We start from the raw sequence: 15,868 nt of genomic DNA, 5'->3' as shown, positions 1-15,868 counted from the left end.
ACTATTGGAAACTAATGTTTCTCAAACCTGTCCTCGTGACTCCCCAGCGGTGCATGGTTTGCAGGCAATCTCACTTATGCACAGGTGGGGTAGTTAGTGTCTCAGCTAGGTGGATTCCATGTAGCTGTGACACTAATTACGCCACCTTTGCATAAGTGAGGTTGCCTGCAAACCATGCACTTTTGGGGAGTCACAAGGACAGGTTTGAGAAACTCACAATAAGCAATTTTATTGTAATTTTCACTACAATTCCTATTTAATTGTCCCTCAGAGGGGCTCACAATTGAATGCCTACCATAGCCCCATGTCTATATTGTGTAGTGTATGTATCATAGTCTGTATGTTTTGGGCATGTAGGAGGAAACTGGAGTGCTCGGAGGAAACCCATATAGACACGGGGAGAACATACAAACTCTGTCCTTTGTTATAAGGTTACTGAATAGCCAATAAGATGCAAATAATTCATAGATGTAGAATTATGCAACATTCTGGTTAGTTCATTTAAATGGAATACATTTGCATAATTCTGCATAATCACAGTTTTATTTGCATATTATTAACCACTGACACATCTATAGCCTTTCATTTGTGAGGATTGTATATTATCTGGAGTATTCACACTGGCAGGGATGACACGCCTTGCATGGTAGGAAATGTATATTTACCATTTATTTCCTGTACGTATGTGTAATTGGAGGAGTTTGGAAGTGCTGTGGATAAAGAAATCTGAGTTGGGAGTTTTGCTTGTCCAAAGCCCTGCATAGCAGTGTGCTGATAGGTGCATTACTTATGTGTTACCACTAGGAGTCTCCAGAGCTCTCATCTCTCTCCTGGCTCAGTGCAGTGATAGCAGTCCTGCTTTGTCTTGCAGGGTGGATGTTGAAGTTACTGCTGGATATTATACAGGATAAATCCTCCTCGCCTGATTTCTTCCAACTGGCCATCACATTCCTCCTTATCATTTCTAAGGTAAGTCAGACAAACCCTGGCCTGGGTTTGCTCTCTGAAGGCCGGTGACACTGATATAGACTGTTAGTATCTTACCATGTCAGCCATCAGTAAAAGCAAGAAGATTTGAATCAAGATGATGCTATTTACAGTGCTGCCCATAATTATTCATATCGCTGACAAATTTTGACTTCAAGTTACTTTTATACAACCAGCAAGTAATTTTTTTTTTGAGCAGAAATGTGTCTCCCAAAGGATAAGACTATGTACAAGAGGCATTATTGTGTGTGTGTGTGGGGGGGGGGGGGGGGGGGGGGGGGTAGAATCTCAGCTTTTATTTACATTTGAGCAAAAAGTGTCCAGTCCAAAATTATTCGTACCCTTCTCAGTAATCAATAGAAAAACCCCCATTGGCTATTATAGCGATCAAACGCTTCCTATAATTGCAGACCAGCTTTTTGCAAGTCAAGACTGTGGCTGGGCCACTTCAAAACGTTAATGTTGTCTGCTGCGAGCGATCACGAATTATTGTGCACAATTGCGAATTATATTTAATGTGAAAATGACCACGTTTTGCGTGAAAATTCGCAATTGCACCTGATAGTTCGCGATCGCGTACAAACGTGCAAATGCATGCAAAAATGGCCTTGATATGACTTATCACGGTTTAGTGAATCAAGCCAATACTGTGTTGCATGACCTTGTTTTTCTTGTATTCCTGTGTTGTCGTATTGCTGTATGTCACCCCTAAATATTGTCTGTAACCGAAACTAATGTCCAGCACTGCATAATATTTTGGCTCTTTATAAATACAATAAATATTTGCAGGTTAGGATAACTGTTTTACCAATTGTGGCCACTAGATGCCAATATTGCACATCCCCCCCCACCCCTCCACCCCAAGTTACCTGCATTACTACCTGTAGCCACCAGGGGGTGAATGGCATATCTTCCGAATTAGAGAATATCGGAGGATACTAAGTTCTTCATGGCTAGAGGTGGCACTATGGAGCACGTTTCCTTGTCCAGGTTCCCCCCGTTTGGGAGGCCGTATCTCTGGAGCCCTTAGCCCCAGAAACCCTAAATTTCAGGTGTTTGTAGCAGAGGATCATGGCTACACGTGGGCATAATTGGGGTCAAGCTAGCCCTCCAAGAACCTACTACACCCCAAAAAAAGGAAGTTTTGTTTGGGAGCGTTTTCTGTTAGGAACATCCCAGGCTGTTGACATTTGATATGTATGTAGAAGGCATATTGACCTTCTTACACTACAAATTCAGGGTCACTGGCACCCTCTGAACCGGAGCTTTGCCCCCACATTTTATTGAATTTCGTGCCTGCGTGCCCCTTCTTTGGAGGCCATATCTTCAGAGGCCCTTTCCTCGAGTGGCCCCAAATTTTAGGTGTGGTTATTTAAGTTTAGGGGCTACACGTGGGTACAGGTGCGGTCACACTAGCCCCCCCAAAATTGGAGTTACCAGACCCCAAAAATTGAAAGAAAATTGTTCAACTTTGAAATCGTCCAAGTTTGAGCATTCATGGCTTTTGAACCCCAGGGCTCAGAGTTTAGCTTCAGTGCTGCTCGGATATCCCTTTTCAAAATCCGGATTGATCCGGAGACCCAGATATCCGGAACCAGATCGTATATCCGGATTTAACCATTTTGGTATCCGTCCCGGATAGGATATCCGACCCCAGTATCCAGGATATATGGGCAAATACGGATATCTGGATAGAAAACACGGAAGTGGCCTTTAACCGCATAACGCCCACCTTCAGCCAATAGGCAGATGCAATGCCTGGGCCCAAATGACCGCCGGACCTTGCGGGGGGGCGTGGTTATGCGGCGATCGTGTCACGCGATCAGCCGCCGGCAACAGGCTCTGCCCACCTGGCGCAATAACCCGCCGGCCGTTCGGGAGCGCCGGCGGGTTATTAATGTATACAAAGTGTATTATACAGGCTGCCTCCTGCCCTGGTGGTCCCAGTGATCGAGGGACCACCAGGGCAGGCTGCAGCTGGAGCAGTGCTTTTCAGCGCTGCTAGATTTGGGCGCAGCCAGCGCCGCCATAGACTGTAATGGGAATCAGTCTATAGCGGCGCTCAGTGAGTAACATCGGCTTCGTCAGAAGACGGAGCCGAAGTTGCTTAAAAAAATACAATAATTCCCGAATTATTTCATTCCCCCACTATCCATGGCAGCCTGGAGGGGGAATAGTAATTGAAACGGCCCGGACTTGTGCAGCAGCAGGATCAGCCATATACCGCTGTATCCTGCGCCCAAGTCTACCGGTGTCGATTTCAAATGTAATCGCTGCAGCCCCCTAGTATGCACCCAAGCACACTGATTCTGTCCCCTCGCCCTCTGATCACCCACAGCACCCATCAGACCCCACCTCCCAGACCCCTGTTTGCACACAATCACTTCCCTAATCACCCATCAATCACTCCCTGTCACTATCTGTCAGCGCTATTTTTCAGATCAGGTCCTAAACTGCCCCATGGTGGCTCCTGATCACCCCCCCCCCCCACACTCTCAGATCCTCCCCAGACACCCCCCCCCCCCCCCATGTACTGTATACGGCTATCCTTCCCTGTACTCACCCACTGATCATCTGCCAATCGCCCATCCCTGTCACCACCTGTTACTGCCACCCATCAGATCAGACCCTAACCAGCCTCTTGCGGGCATCTGATCACCCACCCACACCATCAGATAGCCCGCAGACCCACCCTCAGATTACTTCCAAAGTGCATTGTTTACATCTGTTCTCCCTTCTAATCGCCCATCAATCACCCCCTGTCACCACCTGTCACTGCTACCCATCAGATCAGACCCCTATCTGCCCCTTGGGCACCCAATAACCCGCCCACACCCTCAGAACGCCCTCAGACCCCAGCCCTGATCACCTTACCAGTGCATAGCTTGCATCTATTCCCCCCTCTAATCACACCTTGAGACACCCATCAATCACCTCCTGTCACCCCCTAGCACACCTACCCATCAGATCGGGCCCTAATTTGCCCCGTGTGGACTCCTGATCAGTCTGCCAGACCCTCAGATCCCCCTCAGACCCCCTTTCGATCACCTCCCCAGTGCATTGATTGTGTTATAAACTGTTCTAACGTATTTTGTAGTATATACAGGCGCTGATCCAATCTTTATCTCATGTGTATGTTCCACCAGCTGCTCAGGATCAACCACATCCACAATCGGTTCCAAGAAAAATTGCATACAAATCCACAGCGCTTGGTACTCAGATCGGCATCTGCAGTAACCCCACAGTGCTCAAAATCATGTTTCTATAGTGACCATCACCAGAAATAAATCGAGAAAGGTCATTTCTCCATCCAAGAAACATATAAACATTTATTAGAAGCTGAATCTACATCACATATAGAATGACTTACTTCCAGGGTCCTTTTGACAGGGACCCTTAGTAGTTAAAAGCATATAGTGTAACCCAGTACACATTTAAAATCCAAAAACGATCTCATATAAGTTGCCCAGTCTCCAGTTCCTACCGGTTTCGGCCTTGCGCCGTCATCAGGGAACACTGGAGACTGAGCTGTGGGCAAAACAGCTCAGTCTCGTTTTTGGATTTTAAATGTGTACTGGGTTACACTATATGCTTTTAACTACTAAGGGTCCCTGTCAAAAGGACCCTGGAAGTAAGTCATTGTATATGTGATGTAGATTCAGCTTCTAATAAATGTTTATATGTTTCTTGGATGGAGAAATGACCTTTCTCGATTTATTTCTGGTGATGGTCACTATAGAAACATGATTTTGAGCACTGTGGGGTTACTGCAGATGCCGATCTGAGTACCAAGCGCTGTGGATAAACTGTTCTAAATCACCTTTTTTTCCGGCACCAGCAAACTCATCAGCAAGAGTTGCACACACGACTCATCACAGCAAGCAGGAGATAGACTTTCTCAGGCTTCTTCAATATTCACGTTATTTATTCAGGAAACAGAAATACAGATAGATACAGTTCATCATATCCTAGCCAAGCCAATCTTCATGTTGCGTTACAGCTTCTTGATTACCTTCCTAGTGACTGTAATCAGGTCCTCTTAGGTCTATTCTAAGTTACATCTAGACTACCTGTGTACAGCATACATTATATCAGATTACATATAGAATGAAAATGCTTAGAGGCTCCAGTCAGCATCTAGATAGCAGGAAAGCAGGAAGCAGAGTGAGCTCCGTTCGCCCACCCGGCCCTTTAATACCAACCAGGAAAGAGTTAAATGTGACCTCATCTTAGCCACCCCCCAGACCGGACTATTGGCTTAGCCCCTCGTGGTGTCATAATACACACCTACTCGATTAATATTTAATGACGCTTTTGCCTTACTTACAAGAATGTGGTATTTTGTAAATATGGCCTATGTTTACTATTCTTGTGGTGTACATGTTGTCAGTGAGACCTGTGGCCTTCCTTTAGGAACATGTTCTCAGTATCTGCTTTTTATTCAAGCAGACACTGAGATGCTTATGTCTGCATCACAAGAAATTCTATTTTAAAGGCATACTCTGCGGACAAGCCTTTTACCTAAACTCAGGCCAAATAACTGAGGCCTACTTAAATTATAACAGATTGCATCTATTCTCCCCTCTAATCACCCCCTGAGACACCCATCAATCACCTCCTGTCACCCCCCCCCCCCCCTAGCACTCCTATACATCAGATCAGGCCCTAATCTGCCCCCTGCGGGCTTCTGATCACCCGGCTAAACCCTCACCCGCCCCACTGCAGTGACAGAATTTTTTTTTCTGATCACTGCTGGTCTCTACGACTTAATTGTGGCTGAGTACAAACCGTTATGCCACACAATACGCAACCGCCAATCCAAGAAGCTACCACGCCTAGCCTTTTTCTGTGGAAACCACTCCAAGTTTCCGAACGTAACATTTTTGGGGGCCTTCTTCTTAACATGGGTCTAGTAAAAAAAAATGTATTGCGGTCTTATTGGTCTATGCACCCAATACATCACATGCCCATGTTCTCTGCTGCCATGTCCAGGCAGGGCCGGTTTAAGCAACAATGGGGCCCCAGGGCAAAATAAACCTGCCCCCCCCCCCCAACATATACCCTGGAACAAAAATCGGCATTAGGGGACCTTTTTTGCAGCTGGTATAGTCAAGGTGTGAAGTCCCAATCGGTCAGAGCTCCACATTCTGGCTATCCCAGCCTGCATGGGGGACAAGGGGTTAAAAAGTTTCAGGAGGGGGGACCCCACATAATATAAAAAAAAAAAAATTCCCACACTCTAAACATAAAAAAAAAATGGGAAAATAGGAAAAAATGCCAGGGATCTTCATACAGCCATATTGCGGCTGTATAGCGATCCCTGTCCAAAGCGCTGCGGCTGCGTATAGACCCCCTGGAAACCCAGTCAGGAAATTTATTGCGCTTTCGTTTGATGCATGTAAAATTACACTACCGTTAGGTTTGCTACTAAAAGTGACATTTACCGCATTTAAAACTATACTTTTTTCCTTCTAAACTTTAAAATCAATTTTCTCAAAAACTATAAGGTCTTTTTGAAAAATTGTTTTCCCCTCTTATTCCTAATGATCTCCTTAACATATCCTGCAAATTTAGGGTTTCTAGCATTTAAGGTGGATTTGTTATTAACCATTAAAGTCGGCAGGTTTTTAAATGTGTTTTTTTTCCCTTTGAAACTTTAAAATCGATTTTCTCAAAAACTATAAGGCCGATTTGAAAAATCTTTTTTTCCTCTTGTAGCCACTGGGGGCCCCTACAAGCTCTGGGGCCCTGGGGCAGCTGCCTCCTTTGCCTTAATGGTAGCGCCGGCCCTGTGTCCAGGTCACGATTTGAGAACATCCTGCGCTTCCTGCACTTCAGTGCCAATACAATCTGTCATCTAAGAGGCCACCCTGCTTTTGACAGTTCCACAAAATTCGGCCCCTCATAGACCACCCGTCATCAAAATTTGCAGATGCTTATACCCCTGAATAGTCAATTTGAGGCATTTGGTTTCCAGACTACTCCTCACGGTTTTGGGCCCCTAAAACGCCAGGGCAGTATAGAAACCCCACCAAGTGACCCCATTTTAGAAAGAAGACACCCCAAGGTATTCTGTTAGGAGTATGGTGAGTTCATAGAAGAATTTATTTTGTGTCAAAAGTTAGTGGAAAATGACACTTTGTGAAAAAAAAAAAAAATATCAATTTCCGCTAACTTGTGACAAAAAAAAATAAAATCTTCTATGAACTCACCATACTCCTAATGGAATACATTGGGGTGTCTTTTCTAAAATGGGGTCACTTGTGGGGTTCATATACTGCCCTGGCATTTTAGGGGCCCTAAACCGTGAGGAGTAGTCTAGAAACCAAATGCCTCAAAATGACCTGTGAATAGGACGTTGGGCCCCTTGGCGCACCTAGGCTGCAAGAAAGTGTCACGTGGCATCGCCGTACTCAGGAGAAGTAGTATAATGTGTTTTAGGGTGTATTTTTACACATACCCATGCTGGGTGGGAGAAATATCTCTAAATGACAATTTGTGTGTAAAAATAAATAAATAAATAAATAAATAAAATAAAAAAATTGTCATTTACAGAGATATTTCTCCCACCCAGCATGGGTATGTGTAAAAATACACCCCAAAACACATTATACTACTTCTGAGTACGGCGATACCACATGTGTGACACTTTTTTGCAGCCTAACTGCGCTAAGGCGAACACTCTGAATCCAGCGTTGGAGACTTGGGCGCAGCAGCGCTGGAGACTTGGGCGCAGCTGGCGCCACCATAGGCCGTAATAGGAACTACGGCTATAGCAGGCACAGGGAGTAACTTTAGCGCCATGTAAAAATACACCCCAAAACACATTATACTACTTCTCCCGAGTACGGCGATACCACGTGTGACACTTTTTTTTTTTTTTTTTTTTTTGCAGCCTAGGTGCGCTAAGGGGCCCAACGTCATATTCACAGGTCATTTTGAGGCATTTGGTTTCTAGACTGTTTAGGGCCTCTAAAATGCCAGGGCAGTATTGGAACCCCACAAATGACCTCATTCTAGAAAGAAGACACACCAAGGTATTCCGTTAGGAGTATGGTGAGTTCATAGAAGATTTTATTTTTGTCACAAGTTAGTGGAAAATGACACTTTGTGGAAAAAAAAATAAAAATCAATTTCTGCTAACTTGTGACAAGGCACCTCCCAAAAATGTGTGTTTTGGGTTAAATATAGGTGGTATCAGCACCGCAGCAGTGGCCTGTGGCACCCTGGCTGTGTGAGCAGCACAGGCAGCAGGAGCAGGGCAATGCAGCAGCAGCAGGTGTAACGTGTGCCAGGAGCATGCCCGACTTGGCACGTGGCACTTGGCACGTAACACAATCTTGAAACAGAATCGGATTGCTGAAAAAAGTTTTGATATCCGGAATCCGGATGAGCACCCCTGTTGCTAAGCCCTGTCCGTGTCTTGGTTAGTACGTTGTGTGATACTATTGTTTGCTGAGCCCTGTCCCTGCCTTGGTTAGTACATTGCGTGGTACTATTGGTTGCTGAGCCTTGTCCATGTCTTGGTTGGTATGCTGCATGGTACTACTGGTTGCTGAGCCCTGTCCATGTCTTGGTTAGTACATTGCGTGGTACTATTGGTTGCTGAGCCCTGTCCATGTCTTGGTTGGTATGCTGCATGGTACTACTGGTTGCTGAGCCCTGTCCATGTCTTGGTTAGTATGTTGCATGGTACTATTGGTTGGAAAAAAAGTGGAGTACTTACCTTTGGAAGATGCTTACCCCTCAGTCCTTTTCTGCCTCCTGGATCCAGCACAGAATGCTCCTGAACTCCATGTTTAGCAATATTTTGGCTTCCAGTGCAGAGGCAGTAGAAGCTTTCTGATCGGGCTCCAGCAGAAATAGCCAAGCCCCATCAGGTCTGCTCTACTGCACAGGTGTGAGTTGCCTTTGCCTGCACAGCAGAGCAGACCCGATTGGGCTCTGGCAGAAAAAGTCAAACTCTACTGCACCTGCGCTGGGGCCCTGATGGTAAATATTGCCATATGCTGCTGTGCCTGCGTAGTGCTGCTTGTTAGGCTAATTTTCAGGGGAACCAGCGCTGGATCCCCAAGGCTACAGAGGATGGGGAAAGCTTCATTAGGATCCTGAGGCTTCCCCCTTCTCGAGGTAAGTACTCCATATGGGCTGTTTTTTTTGTTACAGATGTACTTTAATAGCGACAGTCTATACTCCTACTGATCAGGGTCTCTTTATTATCAATTCTATGATAGGTCAAGATAGGACCACCTTTATTTAAATCTATACTAATTTTGGGTAGGGCCTCCCTGAGTTGGGAGCACTAGACTAATATACAAATACTGAAGAGAACCTCCTCTAACCCTTACCGTGTTTTTTTTTTTTTTTTTTTTTTTTTTTTTTATTATATGCGTTGCAGCGCCACATTGGTATGAGACTCCCACAGTGTAATGCAGAGCGGCACATGATCTTTACCTGATCTGGTAAATTGGAGGGATATGACTGTATATAGCACCACACCATGATATTATAGGAAAGTATAACCATTTTATTCAATAATCACAAAGCACCATAGAAAACATGAATAAAAACATCTAAAAAACAAAAACAGACACCTCATCTCATTGGTTTATTATTATTTATTGTATTTATAAAGCGCCAACATATTACGCACAATAGATACATGGGTTAACATACAGGTAGAACATACGGAAACTCACAACAAAACAAGATCATGCAAATGATTTGATAACAATACAGTGTCATAGGTCAAAATAGACTGTTCGAGTCTACAAGATGGGTGGTTGTGAGTAAGATTGCATAATCAAGCTGGATACATTAGGGAGGAGGGCCCTGCCGGAGGCTTACAATCTAAAGGGTGGGGTGGAGACAACAGGTGCGTCTTTTGAGAGGGGGTCTAACAGAACATATTATGGTGCTGGTGTAGGGGGGTATGCGAGCGTGAAGAGGTGAGTCTTGAGAGCTTGTTTGAAGGTATTAAAGGTGGGGGCGAGTCTGAGGGCTGGTGGGAGAGAGTTCCAGAGAGTAGGGGCAGCCCTGGTGAAGTCCTGCAATCGTGCGTGTGACTGAATTATGCGTGGTGCGACTAGGCGCAGGTCATTGGAGGATCGGAGGGGGCGGGCTGGTATGTGCCTGTGGACCAGATCAGAGATGTAGGTTGGGCAGGTCTTGTGCACTGATTTGTATGGGCGGATCACGTGATGCGCACTGGGCGCCCACGTGACCGCACTGTGAGCATCATAAATATACGGCGTGTTCGCCGATTACATGCAGGACCCCCCACTCTTGACAAAGCGGTGTGGTATAAGTCAATAATTGGCATACACACAATCTAGGCTATAATAGCATATAATAACACCTGGGTAGCTCAGTAAGAGCCACCACATCCCAGAAATGGCTTTCAACATAACCTCAAAAAAGATTTTTATAGGTGGATAATTCCCAAAGCTTGGCATATATTTTGAGGGGTTTCTAAACATCCTGGATCGTAGACTCACCACATCCTGATACCAAGATTGCCCTTAAAATACGTAGACAACAACATCTTTCAAAAATCAGGTTGGCCCAGCAGGATTATGATGAGGGAAAAACACTGACTTCAGTGGCTGCACATTTTTTACAGTCACATTCTAGTTCATATGCAGGTTTGCAGGTAATAGGTTTGGAACGAATTGACTCTACTATTAGGGGTGGAGATATTGTGTCTAGGCTCCTACAGAGGGAAGCTAGGTGGATATATTTCCTGGGATCCAAATCCCCTCAGGGTCTCAATGAGGAAATAGATTTTTCAGTTTTTTTGTAATTATTATTAATGTATTTTTTTGATTCATTGCAGATTATCCTATTGACCTGTATATCATTCAAATTATGAGTGCTGTATCATGTGATGGACTTTCAATGGACTGGATACTATGTTCTGTTATGGTTTCTTCATGGACTTCCGTTTTTCCTGCGTCCGCTTATTACGTCGCATCAGACCTGTTTTGTTAACCTTTGTCGGTGGACTATAACTTCCTATCTACCTCCACTATACGAACTATTTCCCTTTAATGGATGGACTTTGCTCTATCTGGATTTTTGGACTCCTGTTCCTAATGTCACACAATGCATGGATTACAATTTCTGTTATATATATCATATTGCATTTTGCTGTATATGGGTATTGTATTTGTAATTGTATAGTTATTATATAAAGGTATTCTTGTTCATAACAGGGTGGTGATATATGGATGCTTGAATAATAGTGAATTTGCCCATCACCGCGAATATCCTTTGTTCCACCGCTCCAGCTTCTATTGTTAGCTGGAGCGTGTGTTGTTAAATGTTCCTTAGCGCTTTCCATATACTTACTCTTCCTGTGCTCCAAGGTGGTTTACTTCCTTTTAGTCTCTCCCCTCTCCGCATTGGATGGCGGACTATGGGCGGATGTGCATTAGTGAGAAGAAAAGTACCCCTTACTCATAGAGCCCAATTGCTATAAAGAACCAATGCAAATGCATATATCAAAAGTATGAATGATCCTTTATTAATTTCACAATCAAGAACGTTAAAATACATAAAATACCCCCGTATGTCCCACAGTAGGTGGACCACCAGTCTTTTACATAAATATAAATATGGTACATATATTCCTAACACCTCAGGCACTGATTTCAAAGTGTGAAAATTAAAGTGCTACGTGCCAGACAATACATAAATACATAAATAATCACCATAAGCTGGCTGTGATTGTGGACTGCAACACACATCAGAAGCAGGATATGTATCACAGACCACAACCCACAGACCAGTATAACTAACACAGTGCTCATAAAGTGCATGAATCCATCATTTCATCAACACATATAATTGTGCAACGATTACAAAAAGTGCTATTATTGTCAGAATTATATGGATTGATGAAATGATGGATTCATGCACTTTATGAGCACTGTGTTAGTTATACTGGTCTGTGGGTTGTGGTCTGAGATACATATACTGCTTCTGATGTGTGTTGCAGTCCACAATCACAGCCAGCTTATGGTGATTATTTATGTATTTATGTATTGTCTGGCACGTAGCACTTTAATATCAGTGCCTGAGGTGTTAGGAATATATGTACCATATTTATATTTATGTAAAAGACTGGTGGTCCACCTACTGTGGGACATATGGGGGTATTTTATGTATTTTAACGTTCTTGATTGTGAAATTAATAAAGGATCATTCATACTTTTGATATATGCATTTGCATTGGTTCTTTATAGCAATTGGGCTCTATGAGTAAGGGGTACTTTTCTTCTCACTAATGCACATTCAGCCATATCCCTGAGTGGAGAACCCTGATTATACTGAGATAAATGCTCGCTGTAGTAGATTTAGGATTATGGGCGGATCACATGATGCATGCTGGGTGCCCACGTGACCGCACTGTGAGCATCATAAATATACGGCGTGTTCGCCGATTACATGCTGGACCCCCCACTCTTGACAAAGCGGCGTGACTGCCGCGATACTGGTAGAGCAGTCTACCGGGGGCCTCTCTTCATTTCCGGACACCTCCTTGGATGAATCCATACCCGGGTCACGTAAGCCTCTTTCCCCTGATGTCACATACACTGTTTAGTCTCAGCATCATATCACTCATTATTCAGCATCCACTCGTTGTACTTGGGCTGATCCTATATATTAACACTTTATGCACTTTTCCCACAGGTTGCTTTTTATGCTATTTGCACAGCTTGAATTTCTACTATTGATGGTATTTTTGTTTATTCCTATATGCACTTTAGTTTATGGCTGTCTGAACCCGGGTTCTACCCCTGTGTTTGCTCTTACTGAGCTACCCAGGTGTTATTATATGCTATTATAGCCTAGATTGTGTGTATGCCAATTATTGACTTGTACCAATGAGATGAGGTGTCTGTTTTTGTTTTTTAGATGTTTTTAATCATGTTTTCTATGGTGCTTTGTGATTATTGAATAAAATTGTTATACTTTCCTATAATATCATGGTGTGGTGCTATATACAGTCATATCCCTCCAATTTACTGTTTCATAGTGACTCAGCACACATCTATTTCTCCCAGTGGTGCATGAACATTTCTCTTTTGTCTATTTACCTGATCTGGATACAGGATCAGCTTTCTTCTTCCACCACCGAGTGGCGCTGTAACACTGAAAGCCTCCTTTGGGTACCGATCACATCATATCATGATCTGGATGTAAAGGATGATGTCAGCATTACAGCGCCACTTGGTGGTGGGAGACGAGCCAAACCTGCGTGCAGTTTAGGTTAATATTGTGCTCCCTTTGCCACTTTGCTGGGATAGATAGATAGATAGATAGATAGATAGATAGATATCCTGTTGCAGCAGCCCTGCCCCAAGGTTTAGTACACAAAATAACTCAGATGGGGCTGCTAAAGGGTTAATAAGGAACACTGTGCTGGGGATGGTCAATGAGATCCAAATTTCGAGGCGATGTGCAGCATTATGTAAATTTATGCAGCTTGAACATGAACCAATCAAATCCTGCTGAGGTAAAATCCAGTTGGTCCACTTTCTAGCTGCATACATTTGCATACAAAATTTGCATAGTCCTTCATTAACTGGAAATGATTTGCATCTCCTTGACATCCCTACACTGTACTAATTCTAGGCATCACCACAGTGGCCTGCTTTTCACATGGCAATATATCCTCGCCCAGAGCAGGGACAAGGTCCTCCAGCACCCAAGGCTGAGACACCAAAGTGCGCCCCTCCATCCCTCCCACCCCAGCTGTCACACACTGATTGCTATTAGACTAAGAGGGCCACAGGGCCCACAACCTCCCCAACACCTTAATCTCTAGTTATATGGCTTGCAGTCACTGCTATTTATCCCCTTTTCTTATTTCTTTCTGCTTCATACACAATTAGGAATGACAGCTGAATGAATTGTGCGCCCCCTCCTACACTGCGCCCTGAGGCTGGAGCCTCTCCAGCCTATGCCTCGGCCCGGCCCTGTCCTCGCCAGAGCCGGATTAAGGCCAAATGGGGCCCTAAGCAAAATAGCAGATCTGGGCCCCCCGCCCTCAAGCCACCTCATGCTCCCCTCTGTTACCCCATGCCATCTCTTGTCCCCATGTCCCCTCTGTTCTCCCTGTGCCAACTCTTGTGCCTCTCTGTTTACCCTGTGCCACCTCTTGTGTCCCTCTGTTCCACTTGTGCCACTCTGTTCCCCTCATGTCCCCTCTGTACCACCTTGTAGCCCCTGTGTCACACTGCCACAACTCACACACTGTCTGTCCCACCACAACAGACACTGTCTGTCACACCACAAACTACAACACACAGACACTGCCTGTCCCACCACAACACACACAGACACTGCCTGTCCCACCACAACACACAGACACTGCCTGTCCCACCACAACACACAGACACTGCCTGTCACACCACAACACACACAAACACATAGAGACTGCAACTTGGGTCAAGAGAAAAGCTTTGTGAAATAATCCAATCATATTTTCAGTGTTCTGAAACTGAACGTCGCAACTTTCTCTACCCCTGCCTGTTGTCCTTCTTACCATCTTTGCCTTGCAAATGTCTGACTGGGAGCAGTGGGAGATCTCTGCCATCTAGCTGCCTTGGACTGGTGATACAGAGAAGAGGCGGCTCATGCAGGGAGGGGTAGCATGAGAGGGTGTCAGATGGCCCTTTGAAAAGACAGTGGAAATGCCTGCTCTCCTCTCCTAATTCTTCATGCTGAAGCTTATATTCCTGCTGGGATGGGAGGAGAGGGCATAAAGTGTGGGAAAACAGCCAGAGCAGTCACAGGCAATTCAATGCTGCAGGAAGCATGGGCTGCTTCCGTTACAGCAGAACCCGTCTTCCTGTTGTTGCCTGGCAACACACAGCCACAGCTCAGCAGCGTCTGAGGGCTAAACTATTAACTGAAGGGGGGAGAAGAACCTTAGCAGTTAAAAATATAAGCAGCTCTGTTCTCCAGCCTCCTCCCTCCCCTCTGCAGCAGGACCACATGATCCTTGCTGGTTTTTACGAGCCAGCAGCTAGGATACCAGGGCCAGATTACATGCTGATGGGGCCCCTTAGACTCTGCTGGGGCCCCAATCAGGTGATTGGAATGAGTTGTGGGATAATCCGACCCTGCCTACCAGGGGCGTAACTAAGCCCCACCGGGCCCCCCTGCAGAATTTCAGAGTGCCCCCCCCCGGGGCCCGCTCGTGGCCGGTTTTTGGGTGCTGGAGGGGTGGCAGCATGAGGGGAAAGCCTTGCCCACAGTCGGCGGGGAGAGGGGAAGTTCACCCCTCTCCCTCACCTCGGGGCTCTCCCCTCTGCGCTCCCCTCCAGCTAGTGAACCTGTGTGGGCAGCGAGCAGCAGCGGCGGCAGGATACATACCTTCTTCCTTGCGTTCCATCGCCGCCTTCTCGCTCTGGAGGGGAGCGCAGAGGGGAGAGCCCCGAGGTGAGGGAGAGGGGGTAACTTCCCCTCTCCCCGCCGACTGTGGGCAAGGCTTTCCCCTCATGCTGCCACCCCTCCAGCCCCCAAAAAACGGCCCCGAGCGGGCCCCAGGGGGGGGGGGGGGGGCAGGCCCCCCCGCGGGCGCAGGCGCTGCAGGGCCTATTGTTATGCCTAGGGCTGATCGGAACAGCTGAATTCCGATTTCGTCGAAATTTCGTGTACCGCATGCGAAAACTGAGTTGCGTGTTCCGAATTTTCGTGTTCCGAGTGCATTTCTATTGAATTAAATAGTGTTAACTTCTGCGGTTAATTGTAAAGCCCACGTACATGCTATCATCACCAAATTTGGCATGTATGTTAAGCAGATGAGTAGGAACATGGTAAATAAAAAAAAATTGTGAAAAGAGCTTATAGTTTTTGAGCAAATCGATTT

At 45.5% G+C, this 15,868-nt stretch overlaps 2 protein-coding genes across 2 annotated transcripts in view; both read left to right on the top strand.

Annotated features, from left to right (window-relative positions):
* The window catches only part of LOC137541593 (tubulin-specific chaperone D-like), a 79,044-nt gene extending 67,735 nt beyond the window's left edge, over positions 1–11,309 (top strand). The window contains exons 3-4 of the mRNA XM_068262977.1: positions 872–969; positions 10,823–11,309. Of these exons, the coding sequence (XP_068119078.1) occupies positions 872–969; positions 10,823–10,858 (134 nt within the window). The 3' untranslated portion in view covers positions 10,859–11,309. The remainder of the gene's footprint in view (positions 1–871; positions 970–10,822) is intronic.
* The window catches only part of LOC137541109 (tubulin-specific chaperone D-like), a 1,052,576-nt gene that overhangs the window by 540,902 nt on the left and 495,806 nt on the right, over positions 1–15,868 (top strand). The gene's annotated exons all lie outside the window — the stretch shown is intronic.

Source organism: Hyperolius riggenbachi, chromosome 12 (assembly GCF_040937935.1).
Source record: "Hyperolius riggenbachi isolate aHypRig1 chromosome 12, aHypRig1.pri, whole genome shotgun sequence".
NCBI lineage: Eukaryota > Metazoa > Chordata > Amphibia > Anura > Hyperoliidae > Hyperolius > Hyperolius riggenbachi.
This window is presented reverse-complemented; position numbering and strand designations above follow the sequence as displayed.